The 23,309-nt window shown below is 27.8% G+C and overlaps 2 protein-coding genes and 1 long non-coding RNA gene across 4 annotated transcripts in view; 1 reads left to right on the forward strand and 2 right to left on the reverse strand.

The window, feature by feature from the left end:
• Positions 1–17,095, forward strand: part of LOC108746137 — a 21,418-nt gene extending 4,323 nt beyond the window's left edge. Inside the window, exons 2-11 of the mRNA XM_018482704.1 lie at positions 341–553; positions 1,338–1,945; positions 4,651–4,906; positions 10,460–10,856; positions 11,268–11,481; positions 12,280–12,506; positions 15,597–15,739; positions 16,097–16,405; positions 16,494–16,696; positions 16,899–17,095. Coding sequence (XP_018338206.1) covers positions 355–553; positions 1,338–1,945; positions 4,651–4,906; positions 10,460–10,856; positions 11,268–11,481; positions 12,280–12,506; positions 15,597–15,739; positions 16,097–16,405; positions 16,494–16,696; positions 16,899–17,084 — 2,742 coding nt within the window. The 5' untranslated portion in view covers positions 341–354 and the 3' untranslated portion in view covers positions 17,085–17,095. The remainder of the gene's footprint in view (positions 1–340; positions 554–1,337; positions 1,946–4,650; positions 4,907–10,459; positions 10,857–11,267; positions 11,482–12,279; positions 12,507–15,596; positions 15,740–16,096; positions 16,406–16,493; positions 16,697–16,898) is intronic.
• Positions 10,821–12,320, reverse strand: LOC108746139. The gene is made up of 3 exons (XR_001939147.1): positions 12,244–12,320; positions 11,531–11,636; positions 10,821–10,888 (listed from the first exon to the last, which is right to left on the reverse strand). It is a non-coding gene; the product is annotated as an uncharacterized LOC108746139 (long non-coding RNA).
• A 746-nt stretch (positions 17,096–17,841) lies between the features above and the next one.
• Positions 17,842–22,131, reverse strand: LOC108745963 (GPI inositol-deacylase-like). Of its 2 annotated transcripts, none has more exons than XM_018482407.1 (11): positions 22,088–22,131; positions 21,693–21,873; positions 21,074–21,227; positions 20,862–20,966; positions 20,674–20,777; positions 20,171–20,614; positions 19,759–20,006; positions 19,255–19,680; positions 18,800–19,186; positions 18,296–18,691; positions 17,842–18,106 (listed from the first exon to the last, which is right to left on the reverse strand). In XM_018482407.1, exons 1-11 carry the CDS (start codon positions 22,129–22,131, stop codon positions 17,842–17,844), a joined length of 2,754 nt encoding a protein of 917 aa, XP_018337909.1. The 2 variants fall into 2 exon arrangements, with proteins under 2 accessions (XP_018337909.1, XP_018337910.1); XM_018482408.1 differs by lacking the exon at positions 22,088–22,131 and adding an exon at positions 21,947–22,025.
• Positions 22,132–23,309: the final 1,178 nt, after the last annotated feature.

Genomic DNA, 23,309 nt, shown 5'->3' on the forward strand with positions numbered 1-23,309 from the left:
ATATATATATATATATACATATATACACATACACACACATATATTTGATTTTTATTTAGTGAAAGCGAAAAAGAAAGTTCTAGACCAGATTTTTTTCCATTATCTGATTAAGTTGTGTTTAAGTTTAACCTGATATTTAACCCAATGGGGCTTCATCCATGACATCATCACAAATAAAGCCCCTTAGATAAAACATCAAGTTAAATATAACCACAAGTTAACCAGGAAATAAAAAATCAGATCCGAGAGTGTAATACAGTCTAGTGCAGAAATAAACATATTTCATACATTCATAACACTGTCCTGACAAACTATTCTAATCAATTTTATCTCACAACAGTTCAGCGTAGTCCAATGAAAAAATTCAAAATGAAGAAGAGATTATTATGGTGCGGTTTCACTTTCGCCGTCGTGCTTCTCATCCTTATGATTTCAACTGAGAGCAACATCATCCAAAGAATACCGTTTCTCGATGTGACGACAGTCAACGGTATCAAATGCTATGATAAAGTTTCAACTACAAAAAGCAGTCTTGATTTCGATTGGGAAACAAGTACGAAAATTATTATCCATCTTTATATGTATTAAAAAGTTTGAGAAAGTAAGTTCTTGATAAAAATAGCATAAATCTTCTATAGAATAACTTTTATAAAAAAATCATATTAAAAAAATGAAATGTATATTTTCAAATCAAATATATCAAATTCATACATTTTATCATGCAATCATGATCAGAAATTTATTACATCTGTTTGATTTTGCACAAATTGACACAGTATAATATTAAATATTAAACTTCCCCTTTATATTTCTATTATGTACAGTTTTTTTTTGTACTTCAATGCTTTAGATTGTTTTTTATATTGCCATTCGAACGATTCAATTTAATAATGCTCTAACCGGTGTTTTAAAAGTTCGAGATATTAATATATATTATATTAAAAAGTGTAGAAACAAATAAATTATTTTATTATTTTTATTAACTAATTTCTTCACAAGAGATGACAAAATTGAATAAGCTAGGATCTAATTTACTTAAAAATCTTTTTGAAATCTCATGTATGATTCGACATATTTTAATAATTTTTTAAGATGCCTTTCCAAAATACGTAAAATTTAAGAAACTTTTATTTTTATTAAGCATATAACATTAAGAAATTTGTATAATTAATTTTAATATGGTATAATTTAATTTAACGTTTAATTTACATTCTTAACGAAATTGTGAATATCACAATAAATACTGCGATTAAAAATCACAATAAATTAATACGACTTAATAAATATATGTCAACATACATTTGTAATAAAAATTATTTACATCTTTTATGCTTTAGATACCGACAAGCCAACATCAGGTAGGAACATCTTCTTCCATGAGACTTCTTGTTTCGGCGACGAGGGCCTGACATTAAATGCCCGACAAGCCTGTGCCATAGAATCAGCAGCACGGATGAATCCGTCAATGACCGTGTATTTGCTATTCATCAGCAAATCGGAGTTCTCGAACAGTACACGCGAGATCGTCAGGCAACTTCTTAATTATTCCAACGTCAGGATCCGTCATATCGATCCACAGAAATACGTGAAGGAGACGCCCTTGGATGCATGGTATACCAGTGGCGTCTTAAAGAAAAGCCACTGGCCGGTCAGTCACATGTCAGATATACTACGTTATCTGACTTTGTGGAAGTATGGCGGTATCTACCTCGATTTGGACGTAGTAGTCACCAGTTCGTTAGAGAATCTGACAAATTTTGCTGGTGCAGAGGACTGGGACGATGTTGCTGCCGGCGTCATGGGGTTCGACATGTCGAAGCTGGGTCGACGCGTGGCTGATGCTTGCGTGCGCGATCTCAAAAAGAATTTTCGCGGCGACGTCTGGGGTAACAATGGACCCGGAGTTATCACAAGGACATTACAGAAACTCTGCGCGACGACGTATGTGAGTATTGTAGATATTGAAAAAAGATCAGGAATTACAATAATAGGAATTATTTATTTGATCACGTCTGAAAGACGTTTCAGTTAAGTGAATTAATATCATTATTTACACATAACAACTTTAGATATAAAATCATATATATAGGAAAGAGTGATCATCTAAGAAAATTTATTAATATTTTCATCTTAAATTGATTTTTTTCTTAAATTGATTGTAGGTTGATTGTAGTGATTGTAGGGTAAAATATATAGGATTATTGCTTTGAAAAAAATCAGTAAAACAATTATTAAATGTAATAAATTTTTAATTACCGACGTAAAAAAATAGTTCTGATCGGCGTAGCCTACCTGTGTTGGATCAAGATGATCAGACAGTTTCGAAAAAGTTTTAGAAAATAAGAAAATAAATAACTATTATTTAACTTTTTGTTATATAAAAGCTTTAAGGGGGTATTCTATAATCTACTGTTATAGGTTATTTTTGTTATTTTTACGTTTTTTTTCGGAATTTTTCATGAAGAACCCGTAAGTTGTTGGTATCAGATTTTTTTGCGTACATTTATTACATTTGAACAATATGTAAAAATTTTTATGTAAAAAAATGAAAATTATTATCAGTGGACCGCTTTAAAGTAATCGATGAAAAAAAACCTTTGCACATGGCTTCGCATGAGGCTGGTTCTGCTAGATTGAAACAAAAAATTGAAAATAATTCTTAATTAGTATACTTTTGGCTATAATAGGTACCAGAATGAAAGAAAAATATCGAAAACTAAAAAAAATAACGTCACTTAGAAAATTAAGTTTTGATTTGTGCAAGTTGGGCTATTTGGTCAAGTCTTGAGATATCATGGGAATCAGTTTGAAAAATATAATTTCGAGAAAAACGTGTCTTGCATGCAGTTTACATAGAAAAAATTTCTATCAGGTAATCCAGACCCCGTAATAAAGAGAACCCTCATCTTGCTCGAACGTGTCCATCTTTTGAAAGACCCTACTCTTCAAATAATAACGGTCACACGAAACTTTACCTGCAGCGACTATACTATTGTACGTAACATCTTTCTCGGTCGGCGAGCATATCGTAAATTTATCCCTTCTAGCCATTGTAATTTTGTAAGTTTTGCGAATTGGAATAAATCCTTTTGCGTTATACATATTTTCCATAACATATACTTGCAAAAAATGCAAAAAAAATTTGATTTTTTCACCCGTTATAGTAGAATATCTCCTTGAAAAACCAAATTACATTAGTAACTGTAAAGTATAGTATGCATGTATTTAAGTATACCAAAAACTTTATTATAATGTCATTATTTGTTATATAATATGTTATATATATGAACTGTCACTGAAAATTTTCAATTTATCTTTTCAGTAGTTATTCATGTATACAACATGTCGTAATTAAGGTGATTACTGTTGAATGCCGTGACTCCGTTTTTTCCTACATTATAGATAACATTTTACAAAACTTTATAAACATTTTTAATTTTACAAAAGTAATTTTACGAAGTCGAACAGTCAAACTTTCCAAATTATCTTGAAAGAATTAAAATTAAGAATTAAAATTTTATTTTTTTTTAATTTTTAGAAAAAAAGACTGAAAATATTTTGATAAATATATTAATAAATTAGACGTTTGCTTTTATTAAAAAGATTGAATAGCTACAACATAGATGATTTTAAATATTATTTATCAAATAAATAGACAAATTATTTGAGAATGAGGAAACTGAATTTGATCATTTGTTGAGCAAATGTGATATGATAGCGATGATAAGAGTAGATAGAATAAATTTGAATACGTCACATTTCACGGCATTAAGAATTATAGGTGTACTTAACTCTCTCTCTCTCTCTCTCTCTCTCTCTCTCTCTCTCTCTCTCTCTCTCTCTCTCTCTCGATTAAACAAGAGAGATATATTAACGTGTACAAAATAAATAACAAAGTCTATTAGTTGCAAGTAAGAGACTCGCTTCAATTTAATTGAATTTGTTGAATTTATCTCCAGCGAATATGATTCCATTACTCTCTTAACATAGAATCAAAGACGTATATTGAATCTACAGGAGATCAAGTATTACAAAAATTTGTTCTTGTTTGTTCAAATAATTCTCGCCAATTTGCGAGAAATTAATGCACAGAGAATATGCTTTATTATTAAAATTGTTATAAATGAATAACATGATTGAATTTTTCCTGCAACTTTTTATACGCATAAAATGCATTCTAGATATCAGAATCTCGGAACTTGCGATATTATATCTAACGCAAATAGCAAATCACAAACACAGACGTTTAACAGATAACGGATAGTAGTGTTATAAATAATAATTTATAGCAGTGCTATAAATAATAATTTATTCTTTACTTAAAGTGCGCAATTTTTTATTTGTGTGATTTAATCTAGTTGTATGTGTGCTGTTTTATACATTAATAATAATTATTAATTGTTACAATTGTAAATATTGTTATTTTTTTCTTTTTTCTCTCCTTATCTCTTTATTATACGTTCATTAGTTATATATTTTTTATTTCATAATTACTCGAGTTTCTTTTAGTAAAATTAATATTAGTCTTCTTTTAAAGAATATAACACTTTTACTTATAATTACATATCACTTCATATAAATAAAATAAAAAAACTAAGAATACTTCAATAAGCTAAAAAATATTTTTCTGTTTTATAATTTATTTTTTAGGCACGCGATATGACAACCAACCGTTGCCACGGCTTCACAGTATATCCGCCTTCGATTTTCTATCCGATTCATTATAAAAAATGGAAGAAATATTTTGAGATAAAAGACAGCAACGTGACTTTGAAGGCATTGAACAAGGCAAAAGCGATTCATGTATGGAATAATTTAAGCAAGGCCGAAAAGGTGCGAGTGAATAGCAATGTACCATATGCTGTTATCGCACGGAACTATTGTCCTCATGTTTTCAATAACTGCGGCAAAATATTTTGAACTTAAGCATAGGTAGGATAAAAAGTGGAATACTTATTTCATCTCACAATATTGAAAACATTCCACATGCGAAAACATGCCGCATAGAACGAGATTGTCTAAATGCAATCGAAAAAGCAATAATAATTGTCATATAAAATGCATTTAACGAGACAAAGGCTGATTTAAAAAAGTATTCTATTCACTCTACTTTTTCTGTGAGCAATAAATTTCTGTAAATATATTTAATAACGTCTGTTAAAGACCAATGCCATTTTAAATATACTATGAATTATCGTGTTATTAAGTAATAATAATAATAAATCGCTGCATGCTGCAGTTGTAACTTATAATCTCGTATGTTTACATTGAAGATGAAATTTCAATGTACATACAAGTCAGATGTTGATGCTCATATTGATCGCTTGTATAAAATAATAGATTAACCCATTCTCTTGTTATGAAGATAGAAAAATCTATTTTTATACTTAAAGAGGCTCATCGATCATACTTTTCCCGTTCGAATAAAAATAAAACAATTTTGCTTATTTCCGTCATATAATATTTTTTAAAATAAAATGTATAACATAAAATTATACTCAATATATAAATTTTGATCATTAAGATAGTTTATTTCCGAATGAATTTTCCGAATGAATAATGTTACGTACATGTTTGTAATGAATATATTTATTTACGTATATATTCACGTATATATTTAGATAACTCAGTTTCACATATAAATTGAAATTTATATTATATTACAGATTGTTCTAGTCTAGTATATTCAGTGTAACAATTTTTAAAATAAAATCCGCTAATATCAGTTCGGGAAAAAATGTTTCATATATAATTATACAATATATAAAACATATCCATATATATAACATTTTTCTCGAGAGAGCATAAAGAGTTTAAGAATGCGTAACATTTTATGTATGTATATATACATACATATTTATGAATTATGAAAAATTATAAGAAAAATTTTTGCCAAGAGTCTATTGTCATATAAGAAAAATTTTGGATGCATATCGAAATGATAGTTATATACATAAACGGATCTATCAGTACAAACTATTAAGATAATCAATTATTGCTAATATTGTGACAATCAAAAAATTCAGTACATAGCCATAATAAACTTAATTTTTTAAGAATTTGAGGATCTTAATTAAAATTATATTTTATGAATCTATATAAGGTTAATTTCTCCAAGTTCTTAAAAAAGGATATGTCACCATTGAACTGAATCTTTTGATCGTGTTGTATTGTAGATATTATAAATATATTAATGTTATTATTATTAACAACTATAATTATTATATATAAACAGACAGTTTAAATATCAAGCTATCGTAACTTTACCGAAATTTATCTTCTTGCAAATTTGCAAACGATGATGTATTTTAAGATATATCTCGTTTTAGCTCATTATAAAATTTCAATATTATTATAAATGTTACGATAGTTAATATCATGGCTGTGCAACTTTTAGTTTATGGCCAAAAGTAATGACACGATTTATACGCATTTATCAAATAATCTATAGGTATTTTTATCCAAATAAGGACATAAATCTGTAATATTATAAATATATACATACACATATTCGCCTTTCTTTAGTTTTTTTTGTTTATCTATCATGCGTAATTGGATTTTGGTAACAATGATATATACTTATTTTTTTCCTTTAATAATTTTTATTTATATTATATTTTCGCAATAAATAAAGCAATAAATTCGCAATGAATAAAGCAATAAATTTCAATTCAATAATAATATTTTTGAAGAAAATGTTAAAATAGTGTGTTATAATGTTAAAATATTAGTGTATGAACTCGTTAATAAATTTGTTACATGTCTACCGATTATACCTATAGATTATGCATATATAATATGTCAAGCAAGTTCAAGTATACTTGGAAATCGAGAGAAACTTAAAATTGGAAAATGTAATTTAATCCTTTGTACTATTTTACATACATTGTAAAGGCTATAAAATCACGAACAATAATGTAAAATAATAAATTAACAAATGTTGATAACGAATGATAAATGTATTGATATTTCTATCAACATGCCTTATTTAAAAAAATACGTTCTATTTCAAAACATTTGCGCGTGCGCGTATATTTTTAAGGAATTCTATAAACTATATAAAAGTGCTTCTGAGTGCAAGGATTTTAAGTTGAACAAAATTTTATAAATTTTGTATTTCCAATATACAACAAAACGATTTATAATATCTTAAATGAGATACTTAACTCTATTCTTACATATAAAAAAATCTGTATATATATCCTTGGAAAAAGTAAAAAATGTATTTTATGAATGAATATATAAGTGAAAGATGTTTACAAAAAAGTCGTTATTCATTTTTTTATTTAAGATTAGATTAATTTATTGTATTCTTTCAAAAATGTTCGATGCGATCAAGAACTGTATATTTGTCAAGATAGACGAAAATATAGTACAAATAAAATATATCGTACAATTATTAATAAAATACACATAGAAATTTTGCTCTTTGTATTTCATATCATGATAACATTTTCTATCATTTTTTTTAATTCTTTGCAAATTTTGAACGTATTTTGTTTTTTTTTTTGCATAGTAAATGTATTAAATTTTAAAGTAACTAATACACAGGAAGTCACGTTCATCACTTTTTAGTAAATAGATGAATATTTAAAATATTTAAAAAATGTATTTTAAAAATATCTTATTCGTGTCCAGGCAATTCGCCAATTGACGTGCGCAAATCTCGTTCACTTGATCTTTGAATAATGATTCACTTTATGCGAAGATTATTAATACCAATGCTGCAACTCTATATATGTCGCATAATAAACTATAGTTAAGGCTGCGTGTAGTAGTTGTGAAGGCCAATGTTTGGTTACGCGAACGAAAGCAAAGTTTGTGCAAAAGGTTTATTTTCCTCTGTGAAGCTTTCAAATGTAAGATTTTATAGTTATATTTCTTGTTAAATCCTCACGAAAATACTTTTTCTGTATTTACATAATTTAGTATTTCCTCAATTATAGAGATAATCATATTGATTGATTTTTATTGAAATTGGTGTACATATTAATGCGTAGTTTCTTGAAAGATTAATTATTTGACGTGATTCATCGTGATATATTGGATAATTATTCTTCATTACAGAAATAGAATTGAACAATTTTGCAACTCCTTTTCGAACATTCTAGTTTTATGCGTGAGTAATGATTCATCATAAATGTCTAATCTATTTCCAATGATATTAGAGAAAATAACTTTTAAATTTAATTAATATTAAGTAATATTAATTTAAAAAAGTTTATGCTAAAAGTTTGCAAACAAAATTCATCGAGATGTTCCTTATTCAAATAAAACGTAAAAGTTCTTGAAATGAATCGTACCTGTTCGTAGTCCATTTCCACATCGTTGGAGAGCGATAGACGTATCTGCTGGATATTATGAAGACATCAGTAATAATCAAGCAGTTGAGAGCTATTTGTCGCATACTCGTAGATTATGTAATAATCGTATCATAGTACAGTTACTACAATTGCTTCTATATTTCATATGTTTCGATAAAAATATCTTCTTCAATAAGAAATCGATTTCCAACGTGAACAAAATAGAAATTTCAAATAGAATTGTATAAACTTTCACAGATTGATTGCAAATGAACCCTGGACAAGGTCATCTGCAGTTATGAAAAAACAACACGCGTTTTTTGTATTGTGCTGTTTACTTGGATTAACGATTATTGTCTGCATTTTTTGGGAGGACTTATCGGTGGTATATCGGTGGATCACCATCATCTCAGCCGATCATGTTTCCTGCTATTGGTGCAAATCCAGTGATATCATGGAACTTGGAGAAGGAGAATGGGGTTAGTTAAGCTATTATAGATTTTACTTCTTGTATTTCAAGTATGTATAGAATGGAAATTTAATTTTATTAAAATAAAATATAGAAACTCTCTCTCTCTCTCTCTCTCTCTCTCTCTCTCTCTCTCTCTAAAGTTTAAATATTAAAATATTAAAAATATTTTTTAAAAACTTTAAATTATAAATGTAAGAGAGAAGGGGAGGGGAGAGAGAGAGGAGAATATATATATATATGAAATAGAAATCTTCATAAAGAATATATTTTTCAAAAATTACATGCTTTTAAAAAATATATATGTAGACTAAATATTTAGAAAAATTAAGTTAACAAAAATAAATAATAATTATAATGGAGTTGTTAGAAGTTAACAGTGTGCAATTTTAAATTAAAACTCAATTGTTATTTTTGTTTTATAAAGAATCTTATCAATATTTGTTTAGCATTTAAAGAATTTACCTTAAAAATTGAATGTAAAAGTTGGAATTATCGCAAACGATTTTTGTTCGATTAATATTACTTTATATTAGATAATGCAATAAAAAATGATAACAGTATGAAAAAAGCGATGTTCTCTTCCATCTATAGTTAAATAATAGAAAATTAAGTACATGGAAAAATTCCAAATTAAAATTAAATAATATATTTTTCCAAACTTTATTTTATATCTTGCGCTAGTAATAAATTATTATATCACGTAAAGACTTTGCAGTTATCTATACGCAAGTCATTCGAATTGATTGTGAGATATAATTATCATATAGCAAATGTATCGTGATACTTTTAAAATGTATAAAATTCTATTTCAACTGAAGTACCTACAAATTATCGACAATAACTTCAGTCTCCTTGTAATACTTACAGCAGTTGCACCGATTTGCATATATTCTCAAATATATTATTTTTAAGTAATTTACGTCAACATTTTAGTCTTTTATCAAACATATTTGAAAAAGTATATATATGTACAGGGTGAATCAGAATCGTCGATAATTTTCTCATAGGATAAACAACTGGTTCAATAACTCTGATTCACCCTGTATATGTACATCGCTGCAGCTGCTATAAGTATTATAACGAGTTATTGTCGACAATCTTTAGGTACAGTTAAAGTAGAATTTTAAAAGTATCATGATACACATAGTCTGTTACGATATATTCTGTACAATTATAAACTATAGACGACTCGGTGTTCTTGATCTATAAATATCATCAATTTTAATATGCAATCATTTACGTTAATTACAGAATATTCATGAGAATAAAAATATGCAATTATTAATCATTCTGTGCACTTAATCATATTTGTGTAATAGTGTAATTTATTCTTTTATATAATAATAATATAGCGTGTAAAATTTTATAGAATGAATTCATTTTGCGATAATATCAAGATTTTATTTTATTATATCTTTTATTTTCAAATTTTTATTATTAATTTCTCAATTTTTAGATATATTTAATTATTATTTAAATATTTCAATTGTGTAATAGATATATGTATATTTATTTTATAAATTATAAATTAATAAAATTTATTTTATCATTACTTTAAAAAATAATAATAATGTATAAAGAATTCCCGAGAATCACATGTTTTTAATTACTTTCTGTTTAAATACTTTAAGGGCTAAATTATTTAAATTTCTTTTTCATTATATCTTTTTTTCTTAATTTTTAGACGAACAAATGTTGATACCAAGTAGATGCATATTCTTCCATGAGACCATGTGTTCACCGCCGAATCTTACGCCTCAACAAGCGTGCGCTGTAGAATCGTCGGCTAGAAACAATCGCAATTTGAACGTCTTCTTGCTTTTCTTCGCGACGAAACAGTTTTCTGAGAAGTCTAAGAGATACGTCAAAATTTTAGAAACCTATGATAACGTATACATAAGGAGAATACGTTTGTCTACATACATTATCGATACGCCAATAGAAGACTGGTTCTGGGCAAATATCCGTAAATTATGGGAGAACCACGATTGGCTACATAAAATCTTTCATGATTATGTCCGGATGTTGACGCTGTGGAAGTTTGGCGGTGTGTCGTTGAATTTGAACAGCGTGGTGCTGACGTGAGTTGGACGATTATCCCTTATCTTCAAGGCTTCAAAGTAAATTCAGCAACGGCAGACGAAATTGATTGATAATTTTCTAATAAATTTTTCGTTGATAACTAACGATATCTTGAATCAACATTTATAGTCAGTTCTTACTTCAAAACCGATTATCTATTATAATGTCTAAGATACGACTCTTGTAACATCTTAAATTTGTACTTAACGGTCTTATATATAGAAATCAACTATGAATATGAGTTTTAAACTCTGTGAGATTCAAGATGTCAAATAATTCCAATATTTTGTGTGTACGAATAGATAAGTGTCAGTATCAGCGTCTACCTATTCGCTGCAACAATTAAATAATATAAATACATTTTAGGTAAATAATCAGGTTTACGTAAATAAATTAAAATTTATATTTAGATCACTGGACAAGCTAACTACTTTTGCGGGCGTGCAAGACAATCGAGACGTGGATGTCGGTGTATTTGGCGTCGACACGAGTACAGATTTTGGAAGAAACTTTATCGACGCTTGTATGGAAATTATTAAAAGTACAAATGCAAACAGCTATTTACGATACAATATCACAAGAGTTATAACCGAAGCTATATGGAAACTCTGTTATCAGCGAAACGTGAGTATGATAACGAATTTGATTCATTTATTGTTAGCAAATAAGTCACTTTCGTCAGTGTACTTCATCGCTTCATGACGTATAATATTTCTGTCTCTTTCTTCCATGGTTTCTCACTCTCATCCTCAGTTTCACACTTCTCTTTCTCTTTGTCTCTACAATTTAAATTTAAAAATGTTATATAAAACAAACCTGAATTCGATAATTTAAACTATAAAACTTTTTTATTGTATATATTAGCTGCGTACAGGAGAAAAGCTACTTTACAACAGTTGCAAGGCTGCCTTTTCTACTGAACGCAGCCATTTGTTATCATTGCATGGTCATTGGATTAATGAATCTCGTCACGTTAGGACACATCATATAAGTGATATATGATGCGTAAATAATGAAACCTCTGAAAAATTTTTATATTTTCATATTGTTCAGAATATTTATATTTTAAATTTATGAAAATTTATAAAAAATCAAACGTATTTCAAATTTTATAAATTTTTTTATGATAGATTGAAAGATTTTAAAATATTTCAAAATTCATATATAAAGAATTCTAGAAAAATGTTGTAATTTTGTATAAAAATATCTCAGAAATTTTTTTAAAAAATTATATAATTATATAGAATTCTAAAAAAATTCTAAAAAATTATATAAAGGATTCTAAGAAAACTTTTCGCCAACTTTAGATTACAATAGATTGATATATGTGCGAAAAGAATCGTAACAGAAATCATTTTACGTTATTTTACGTTAAATGCATATTACCTTATTAGACAAATCTTTCCATTATATGGTTTGCAGGACAAGGAATGTCGGCAGTTTACGATCTACTCACCGGAAAAATTTTATCCCTCATTTTCTGATTCGCGGGAAGTTCACACAAACAAAACAAGAGCGAAAGAAATGCTGAAAATAGAGAAAAACGCTATGATGATTCATTTGTTGAACAATTACAATCGAAGCACAGAAGCAAATAATGTAATGGCTTTCAAAATGGCGGCTGAACAAAATTGTCCGAAGATATACGAATTTGTTGGAAAAAATTTTTTGAACTTATGACTTCAGTACTATATTAGTTTATACATAGCACGTATTGCAAATCGATACGTAAATATATCTGAGTAAAGTTTATAATAAATTATTATTTATGATGTGGTTTATATTAAATAAGAATATAAGAAAAAGCTTACTATTCTATATTTAATAATGTTATTCCAGCCTTTCATTTATATTAACTCATTTATATTAACTTGTTTTTACATCGTAGCATTTATGTATAAATATTTTCCATTTTTAGAAGTAAAAAATGAAAATATATACACAGAGTGTCCTAAAATGACTGCCAAATATTTTGTGTGCTCGTACAACAGAATAAACTGAGTCGAAAAATCCTTTACCAATTTGCAATTTCCGCAATAGTTAGTAAAATATTAATTACTAAAAATCGCTGAATGTTGATTTTCAACAATTTTTTACTCAAGTATCAATCTTTAATGGAAAAACAGCAAGTGACAAAAATTATTTGTTTTTTCATAGTTCTGAGAATTTTTTCAAAATTTGTTAATACTGCATTTTCTTATGTTGGTAAAAATAGTTGCCAATGTAAGAAAATGCAATAATAAAAAAATTGATAAAAAATTATGAAAAAGTTCTATGAGAAGAAAATAAACAACTTTTTTCTCTTATTGTTTTTCTGTAAAGTTTATAGTACTCGAGTCAAAAATTATTGAAAACCAATTCAACGATTTTTAATAATTAATATCTCGTTAACAATTGCGAAAATCGCAAAAGGGTAGAGGATTTTTCGACTTAGTTTAGTCGGCAATTTTATCAGCACACGAAATATTTGGCGGTCATTCTGGGATATCCTGTATAGATTATTCTAAAATCATGTTTAAAAATAATATGACAAATTTGATGATAGTTTACTATCTGGATCAATAAGTTATTTTAATAAATAGTAGTACCTTTTTTATCTGCTCTAATAAAAATATATGAAAATGTATTATAAAGTAAATAACAAAAATCTCAATTTTTTAATATAAGTTATACATTATGTTATATTCAAGATTATTTACGTAGAGTTACATTGTGATGCATGAACTATAGTTGTCCAGTAAATAAACAAAATATGTATTTGTTCTATATCTTTGTAACTAATCAGTAAATCGCAATAAAACTTTGCATAAATTATTTTGAATATTTAATATATTGTATTTATAAAAGAAAAATGTAAATTTTTTAATCTTTTTAAAATTTTAATTTTTAACAAAAAATAATAACAAATAAAATAAATACAAAATTACAAAAATGTGTTATTAAATAAAAATAAAATCTTATTCATACAATTTTCATATGTATATATGATAGTTATTTGAAGTTTTTTTGTAAATATTAAACATACTTCCAAAGTTCATTTTCTTTGCAGGGATTGTACGTCTAATACATCCTTAAATCATTGACGTAAATATCTGTATAATTAGTTCTTAACGTAGTATTAAAAATTAATAATTTATTATTATATTTATTATATACTTTATAAATAAAAATGCATATTTACAACGCAACAATTAATATCATATATAAATTCCTCCAAAACTACCCGATAAAAAATTTTTTATACATCAATATGTATAAATATGTATAAACATATATCTAAATATTTATAATCATCTATAATTAAACATGAAAAATGTCCATATAAATTTTTTTCTTTTGTAATACTTTTTAATGTACTGGAAATAATTGTTTTTTGAGATAACATCAATAGTTAATGAGACAATTTTCGTATTATTTGTTTTAGAAAAAATCAAGTTTGGGAAAAATGCAATAAAATTTGCTTATACATAACTATGTATAATTTTACATGCAATTATATATAAGCAGTTTTTTACATTTCTCCAAATTTGATTTTTTCTAAAACAAACTATGCAAAAATTAATTATTGTTGATATTTTCTCATTATTATTATTATTTTTAGTATACTAAAAAGTAATTTTACAAATGGAAGAAGGATGTATGAACATCTATGGACATATCTCATACATAATTATATGTCTTTATAAATATTTATATATGTTTATGTATGTTTATACATATTTATATATATTCACATGAAAAATTTCTGACTAGATATTATTATATTTTTCTTTGTATTTTTTTTACATGTATAATTAAATAGATATAGTATAATGTCTTATTGATTTTCCTGTAATTTTATATATGTAAATTTATATAGTTTAAATTATTAGTTTAATTTATAATAGTTTAAATTTATATTTATTTGTATGTAGAATATATTCTGAGAAGAAAAATTGCCATTCACATCCCATGACCTTTCCTATTTCAAAGCTTTTTAAGATTCAAATAAAAAGAATAAAAGAGATATAAATTTTGATTATAAAACTATAATTTATATCATATAAAAAAATTATTTTTATTTTTATCTTTAATTAATTAAAGCAGAGAATAAGCAAATTATCATTAAATTATTATTTTCTAACTTACCGACATCAAAAAGCTTTGAAATTGTAAGAAAAATAAAATAGGATTTGAGCGACAATTTTCCTTCTCGGAATATATTCTATGTATAAAAACACATAAATTTACAAAATTATTGTAGGTAAAAGCATATATTTATTTTACATAGAAATTCTGTATTATGTAAATTTACATTCGTCGTTACATGACATCATTTGATTTATGATGTCATTAATATTTTATACGCAGAAATAATGTTTATTATATGGCGTTCACATTAAATTATCAATTTTTTATATAGAACTTATCTCGACAATATTTTCAGAGAGAAGTGGACCCGATTTTACAATCTTAGTTGAGGTTATGTTGCTACTGAATATGACAATATAAACAGATACGCAAAGAAATGAGAAAAAATTGCCAATGCTTACGTATGATCACGACGTATGTATACTGATAATCTTTACTCCCGTTATCAATTCATGAGTAAAATCGTGCGATGGCCGCTTGACTTCATGATAATTTTCGCGCTGAGATCATTCAATCCTCATCATTAAGTACCTGATGCAGAATACGATACTGCTACACGTTTCAAGAATATTGACGACGCGAAACTCAATCGTTCTTCTTTCGCACAGTACACGTATCGGACAATTAAGCACGTTAGACGCGGTAATGGCACAACAAATCTTCAAAGGTCATCAAGATCACTATAATGGAATTACAATCGATTCTGTTGAGGAGGCCTGCGATAATAAAATATTTGTACAGCGTCTCAAAGGTAGAGACGCATTTTGCCTCATCTCGTATCTTTTTCTATTTAAGACATTATTAATTATATGCATATAATATTATATATTGTGATATATATATATATATATATATATATATATATAAAATATATGAGACTGCATCATAAAGAAAATTGGACAATCATTTTCTCTTCAAATTTGTTAAACTTTACTTGTAAAGCATACATTTATAATAATAAGTTAAAATTATTTCTCTATTGAGTTTTCATATTCCATGTTTGTGTGTGTTATCTCGTTAAAAGGATATTAAAGAAATAAATTTGATATATTATAGCAGAATATATTTTAGAAATAAACACACATATAATTTATAAATATCTTTATAGATTCTTTAGAGCAATGGATAATGGATAAAAGACGCACTATATGGTTTCGTGTGCACATACCGCATACCGAATGGGTTCCGATATTAACAAGGCATGGATTCATTTTCCATCATTCCAAAGAAGAATATGTCATGTTATATCGTTGGTTGCCTACTAACGAGGCATGTAATGTCCCAAAATATGCACATACATACTTAGGTGTTGGTGCGTTTGTGTTCAATAAGAATACTAGTGAAATTCTTGTTATTAAAGAAAAATATGCTCCTACTAAAGCAAGTTGGAAACTTCCAGGAGGCTATGTAGAGCCAGGTAGCTTAATAGACATTGTGCATATATTAGTTCACTGGTTTTTATATATATATATATATATAGACAACATATATATTTATATTGTCAGGAGAAGATATTGAAACAGCAGCCAAAAGGGAAGTTTTAGAAGAAACGGGAATTCAGGCAAATTTCAAATGTTTAGTATCTTTCAGACACGGGCATGATTATTATTTTGGATGCTCGGATATATATATGATCGCGTACTTAATACCTCAAAATTTTGAAATTGATAGATGTAAACGGGAGATTTCAGAATGCAAATGGATGAAGGTAAATGTTATACTACAAAATTTTTTTCTTACATTGCCAAAAATCATTAATTATATTTGTTTTAAATTCATACATGGTCTTAACAAAATTTGCAAGTATATATATTTGATATAAAATTGAACTGTATTACGATACTAATGTGCAGCATCTATATCCCTAAATGTTGCATATTTCAATTTATAAACTTCTATTATTTTTCCAGCTAAGTGATTTCATGCAACATCCAGAAGTACATGCAAATAACAAAACTTTAGCAGCAAAAACAATAGATTTTCTTGAACATCAAATGGGCATAGTTGCAAACTATGGAATACATCCCATTACTAAAAAGCAGATATGTGTGTATAGTGTGCAGAATACAGACATTAAAAATAAATTTCCAGAATAAACTTCATCTTTAGAAACAATATATATATATACATATATAAATAAAATGAAATATTAGAAATTCTAAGTATTTATGTAAAAAAAAATATGCATATATATAAAATTATTTTGTTGTTATAGAAATAAATATATATAAATAAGATAACAATAGAGATAATATAACTAATATAATTAAATAATATTATATATTAAATATTGTAAACAAAAGAAAAATTTTTGTTTAATAAATTATAATCTTAAAAAGACTTATTTTATATTATATCACATATATCACAATAAGTAAGATCTAAGTTTTTGTGTGCATTACAGTTATAAATATTTTTAACTATCTCACAATTATTATTAATGTACTATGCTAAACAATCTGCCTTAAAGTAAGTTCCATCTTATTTACTTTATAAGATTACACTTATATGATTATATTTATATTATACTTTTTTGATTACTGTTATATAAAATTCCCACAACTCGCGGTCTCGCGTAAAGTACGCGGTAGTAAAATCGCTGCGCTTGTCTTAGCGCCGGGACACTACCGTATCTCCTGATAATGACTTATATGTCCCAACATGTAGTTACCGTTTAATTTGTAATAATTAGAAACATGTGACATAAATTTTAGTAGTACTGCCACAACCAGGAAAATTTACAAAATTAATGATAAACAGTAAGAAAAACTGTATGTAAACATATTTCTATCAATTATTGTAAACTATTAATATAATTTTTATCAATTAGTATTTTAATTGAATTTAATTTTTTTAAGGAATCATAGAATTTAGTGCCATGAGTGTTACTACTGTGGCAATAATGGGTGGCATACACCACTGATAAAAGGATGGACGCGGAGCTGCAGTCATAGAAAGAATAACCCAACTCGTGAAACGTAATATATTGCTTAATATAAGCGAGCGGTATCCTTTGTGCTTAGGAGAAATCTGTACGATACCTAATGTACTGCACGCAGCCAATATTATCCAACTTATTTTATGGACAGGATCTTCTGAGGAGAGTCTCATATCGTAGCTGTAATAAATATGACTATTTTCGTTAACTAATTTTTATGAAATTTAATTTTAATTTTAAGGGTCCTGTTTTATCATTATAGTTACATTACAAAGTATAATTAATTGATTATACTTTTCGCTTCTATCACAATGTGATATTATTATAATGAGAAAACGGAAGTCTTAAATCCAGAATTTTAACATATACCTGAAATTTTTTGCCCAAACTAGGACAGATGGAATTGCTGGAATTGCAGCAAAACTGTACAACAAAAATAGGAGAAGACGATTGTGTATCTCTTGACCGATATTTTTCTGACTAGTATTTAATTGATCATTTTCTCCTTCATTTTCTGCATTGTTCCAATGTTTAAATAAATTGAAATGTTGGAATGGGGCCAATAATATGTCCTCTAAATAATCTTGGTACATCCTCGTTAATTCCAAAAAGTGAAGAAATACCGAAATGAGCATACTAAGAGCTGCACATGTTATTGGAATTAGAGATTGTACGAAAAAAGTTGTAATATATGGCAGCTGATTTAAACCACTCAATAACCAGTCTGACCATGTTATTGAGAACGCTATTGCACGTGCTAAGAACCTGCAAAGAATATGACTTATAAAAATATTTTAATCCATCAATTTGACCATTTTTTTCAATATGCAATTAAAGAATATTTTTATTTTAGTATAAATAAAAGAACTGTACCTGATAGCTATTCCATGTGCAATAGAACCAAGAAATATAACAGAGAAACATACACCGACGGCAGATATACTAATAATACATAAAGCGATGCAAGTTTCGTAAGTAACGTTGAAGATAAAGGATAATATTATGGTAATGATTATTGTCGGTAGCACATCTGAATTGTAATGTACTCTTAAAGAAACGATAAGAAGGAGTAAACTGATAATGGCCGTGTAAAGCAATGGCCACCGATCCCGTACTCTACATGAAATTTTATCGACGACTCCTCCAGGTTGAATATTAATTATATAAATGCATTCTGGTTCTAATGTCACTCTTAAACTTGCTGTATCATTGGAACGTCCATAGAGAGTCTGCATTTTCATCGTTTTCGGACCATCATCTCTGCATTGTAATTAAATATATGTAAAAAGAGCTTATGCGAAGCTCGATTTATTATGAAATACACTTACGTATTCGTGAAAATTTCCAATTGAGTCGATCCTACATTCGATGATTCTATTAACTCGACAATGGCATGATGCTTAACACAATTCGGCGATTTGAATTCAATTGTGACTGCGTCTATAATGTTGGGAAGTGTTATATAATATCTTATACTTCCTTTGACAGTTTCAATTAAATTAGGTCCACGGAAACCAAAGATATATTTAGGATGTAAGAATCTATTTCTTGTAGATTCTATTCGATTATTGTAAAAATAGGAGTCAAAATTGATTGTAAGTTGTTCCTCTAAATCATCGGGAGTTAATTTCACAATGGCATGAGTAATGTGTGGATATTTTATCTCTCTTAGATTTAAATCAACAGTCTTTCTCGATCGATATAAAGGATCAGGTAAAATTCTTGTTTTATTTGTCAAACTCCAACCCCATTCACTAAAAAAAATACATATATTAAAACTTATTAATAAATAATAATTTCTTTCATAGTAGAAGTATATAATTCAATGTTACCAAATTCTTTTTTGTTCTTGTTTTTTTAATGCTGAGCATACAAACAACCAATCCTTGTTTTGTAAATTTATTGTATCAATGGTTAAGAAGTCAGATTTGTGAAATAGTTCCACCGCAAGATATATAACGGATGATCTTTTAATTCCATTATTATTCCAGACATACTGTTGAGGTACACTCACCCATTCAGCGTCGGTTTCAAATCGAACTTTGTCTGGATAATGATACATTTTTTTGCCAGAAGTATGCTGAAATTTTATACATTAAAATTCATTAATTTATTTTAGCACTTATTTTAGCAATTTCAAAATTTATAATTATTAAATATCTTTTTGTGTGACTGTGCAATATTATATATAACAGAGTTAATTAAATCTTGATTTTAGCATCTATATATATAATGATTACTTACTTTCAAGAAGTGATAAGATAAGGACTTCATTTTTAAATCAGGATTTGATGCAATTTTAGGCGGTTTTTCCAACTCATTCACAGAATCAAATAGCGACCGCACAATTACAAATACTAATTGTTTACACCATAGAATACTTAAATGATCCGTGGATTTCCAAACACATGGTATACTCGTAGAAAGAACATTTATATCCGCCATACGATCGAAAGCTGCGATAGAAGGTACAAGTATATCACTTGGTCCACCTCCAATTGATACTACCTTTACTCCTGCATCCTTAAGTTTATGCAAATGTCTTTCCAATTCATAATAATAATTTGCAAAGACACTATCAAAAACTAAGAAGGGAGTATGAGGAGTAGCCAAATTTATTATGATATTTGCTAACGATGCATTCATATTTGGTGCTAGTAACAGAGCTCCTTTTGCTACAATACCACCCTGAAAGCAATGCCAGTAAATTTCAATCATTCTTTATAGCACATATCTATGTTTCTTACCATAGAATGACCAATTAATACAACATTATCCATTTTGCCCTTATACAACGCTAGTATTGCCTTTATACAATGTGAGACATACTCAGTTTGTTCCATAAGCACACCTAGCATTAATAAAATTACAACAGCCGTTGGTATTATGTACACAAGTGTTAATATATTAATAATTTTTTAATTTTCTATCATACCTCCATATAATGCAGAATAATCCTTACTGAATGAAACAGTAAAAAAGTCAAAGTGGAAGGAAGCTGTGCGGCTTTTTCTTAAACTTACCGAAGCAATAGATCGTACTAAAATAAAAGAAAAAAAATATAATAGACTTTTGAATATCTGTTCGGAAATAATAAAAATCTGTCATCAAATTAAGTTGCTAATATATTATTAAAGTGATATAAACCTTGTTCATGAGATCCAGCATTGCCTGGTATGAAAAGAACTGGTATACCAGAAAAATGCATTCTTCTCAATTTTTCAGTTAGAATACCTTCTCCATAAGCATACAATCCAAACCGTGGATATTTCGCTTCAATATCATTTTTCAAGGATATTTTCTGAAATATAATAAATTATTAAAAAATTGTTTTTCACAAAAAAAATTATACATACTTAGTATTCCACTAAAAATATTCTTTGTTTTTACATTTAATAAATAAAAAATTCGTTATCATTTCTTCATATTCTGGTGGAAAAATAAAATAAACTATCTGATAAGTCTAATTAAAAAAAGCAAACTTAATATCAATTAATAGATTAAAGGTCTGTTTTTTATAATTAAATCAATATATACTTTTTATTTAAATAGGTATATATTCAAAATTTGACAAAGACAAAAAGAAAAGTTCTAGTTCAATCTAGTACAGTAATAAAAAACACACTTAACGGTTCTAGATAAAAGTATTAAAATGGATTAAAGTATAATCTCTATTTTTATAGTAAGCTATTTCCAATAGTTCATAAAAGCTGATATAAAGTTAAAAAGTATTGTAGTCTCGTGTATGATTTACAAGTCCACGTACCACATATTGCGGATATTCAAACATATACGTCATTTCACAAGTATTCTCCTCAAAGTCGGTGACATATCTCGCAACCCCGAGAATATACAGCAGAGTGATCATAATAAAAAACGGTGCCAGCGAACCGTAAATAATTATCCATTTGAATGAAATCATTTTGAGCATCTGTCCTCTCTCAAACCTTTAAGTAGAAAATATTTATTATTTGTGATATAATTATTATTTGTTTTAACACTGACCGGTTTAATACTGACATTTCTATCCTTTGAGACCGTTAGAACGAATTTTTCATAGATTACAATTTAGATAATAAACTTAAAGTTACATAAAAAATAGAACGTACAGAAACTTAATTAATTTGATGAAATACAAAAAGATATCTTATAAAAATATACCAGGATAGATTCCTATCACTTCCATCTGATTCGTCGACCTTCATTGGGACTATAGGTTATAATTTCTTCCGATATTAAAAAAAACGCCAATTCGAATAAAATTTGACGCATGCGCAGCGCATCATAGGATTGCTCATTTTCAACGTAGAAACGCCGAGAGTGTCAGCGACTAATTGTTTTTTTTTTTTAGAACTGACCAATCGCATTTGCTATTCAACAGAATTGAACCAATCACGGTTGATATTAATCGATCAATTAAGGGTGCGGTCCACTTGACGCTACAAATGCTTTAAAGCATTTGATTGGCCAAGGAAAAAAGAATTTTACTAATTGACCAATCAAAAAATGCTTTGAAGCATTTGTAGCATTAATGTTCATTTCCGCCAATGTAGATTAATCTTGATTCAACTTACACTTCCTCTTTTTCCAATCTTTAGAATTTAAAAAAGACAAAGAGTAAGTTAAATTGAGATTAAAGTTAATCTACTTGAGATTAAAGTTAATCTCTTAGTGGAAACGGGAATAAGTGGATCGTAGCCTAGATTAATCGAAGTTGATGAGGATCTAAAAATTATTTCATAAAATACTCAAAAGTCAAGGAACGCAATCATTTTTGATTGGTCTATTGAATGATCTAAAAGAATACACCAATAGCAGCGAATGTTTACGGATCCGTTTCGTAACAGTTAATGCCCATTTCTATAAACGTAGATTAACTTTAATCCGGCCTAATGACTGTAGAGTTGTGATTGGAGTTGTGATTGGTCTTCAGATTGGCTGTCGCAACAACTTAAGATTCGCTTGCGTGTAATGTAGAACGAGTTTAACGTAAACTGTAGTTTTTTAGCGCTGGTAGTGAATTTTGGAACACAGCTGTATTGGCCTATTGTTCACTGAAGCGTGTTTTACACGGGGCGACTTTTATTCGCTAGAAGTCGCGTTTAGTGACGTCGCGAATTTGCTACTAAAAATTTCTTCTAGACGCAGGTTTGTTCTTATAACATATAATCGCGGCGAATACCCCTTTCGGCGAGTACGCTTGTCGCTAGCTTCTTGCTGCTTTTCCAGAGTGCATTTTTAAAACGTTCCGTAAAAAGACGAATTTTTCCGGAACGTCTCGACCACTCAGACCATAAGTATCAGAGAATAATTATGTCATCGAATGACATACTTCGAGCCGCTATTGTGCTTTGTGACCAACTATTCGCTTGATCACTAGCGA

This window comes from Trachymyrmex septentrionalis, unplaced genomic scaffold (assembly GCF_001594115.1).
Source record: "Trachymyrmex septentrionalis isolate Tsep2-gDNA-1 unplaced genomic scaffold, Tsep1.0 scaffold16, whole genome shotgun sequence".
Taxonomy (NCBI): domain Eukaryota; kingdom Metazoa; phylum Arthropoda; class Insecta; order Hymenoptera; family Formicidae; genus Trachymyrmex; species Trachymyrmex septentrionalis.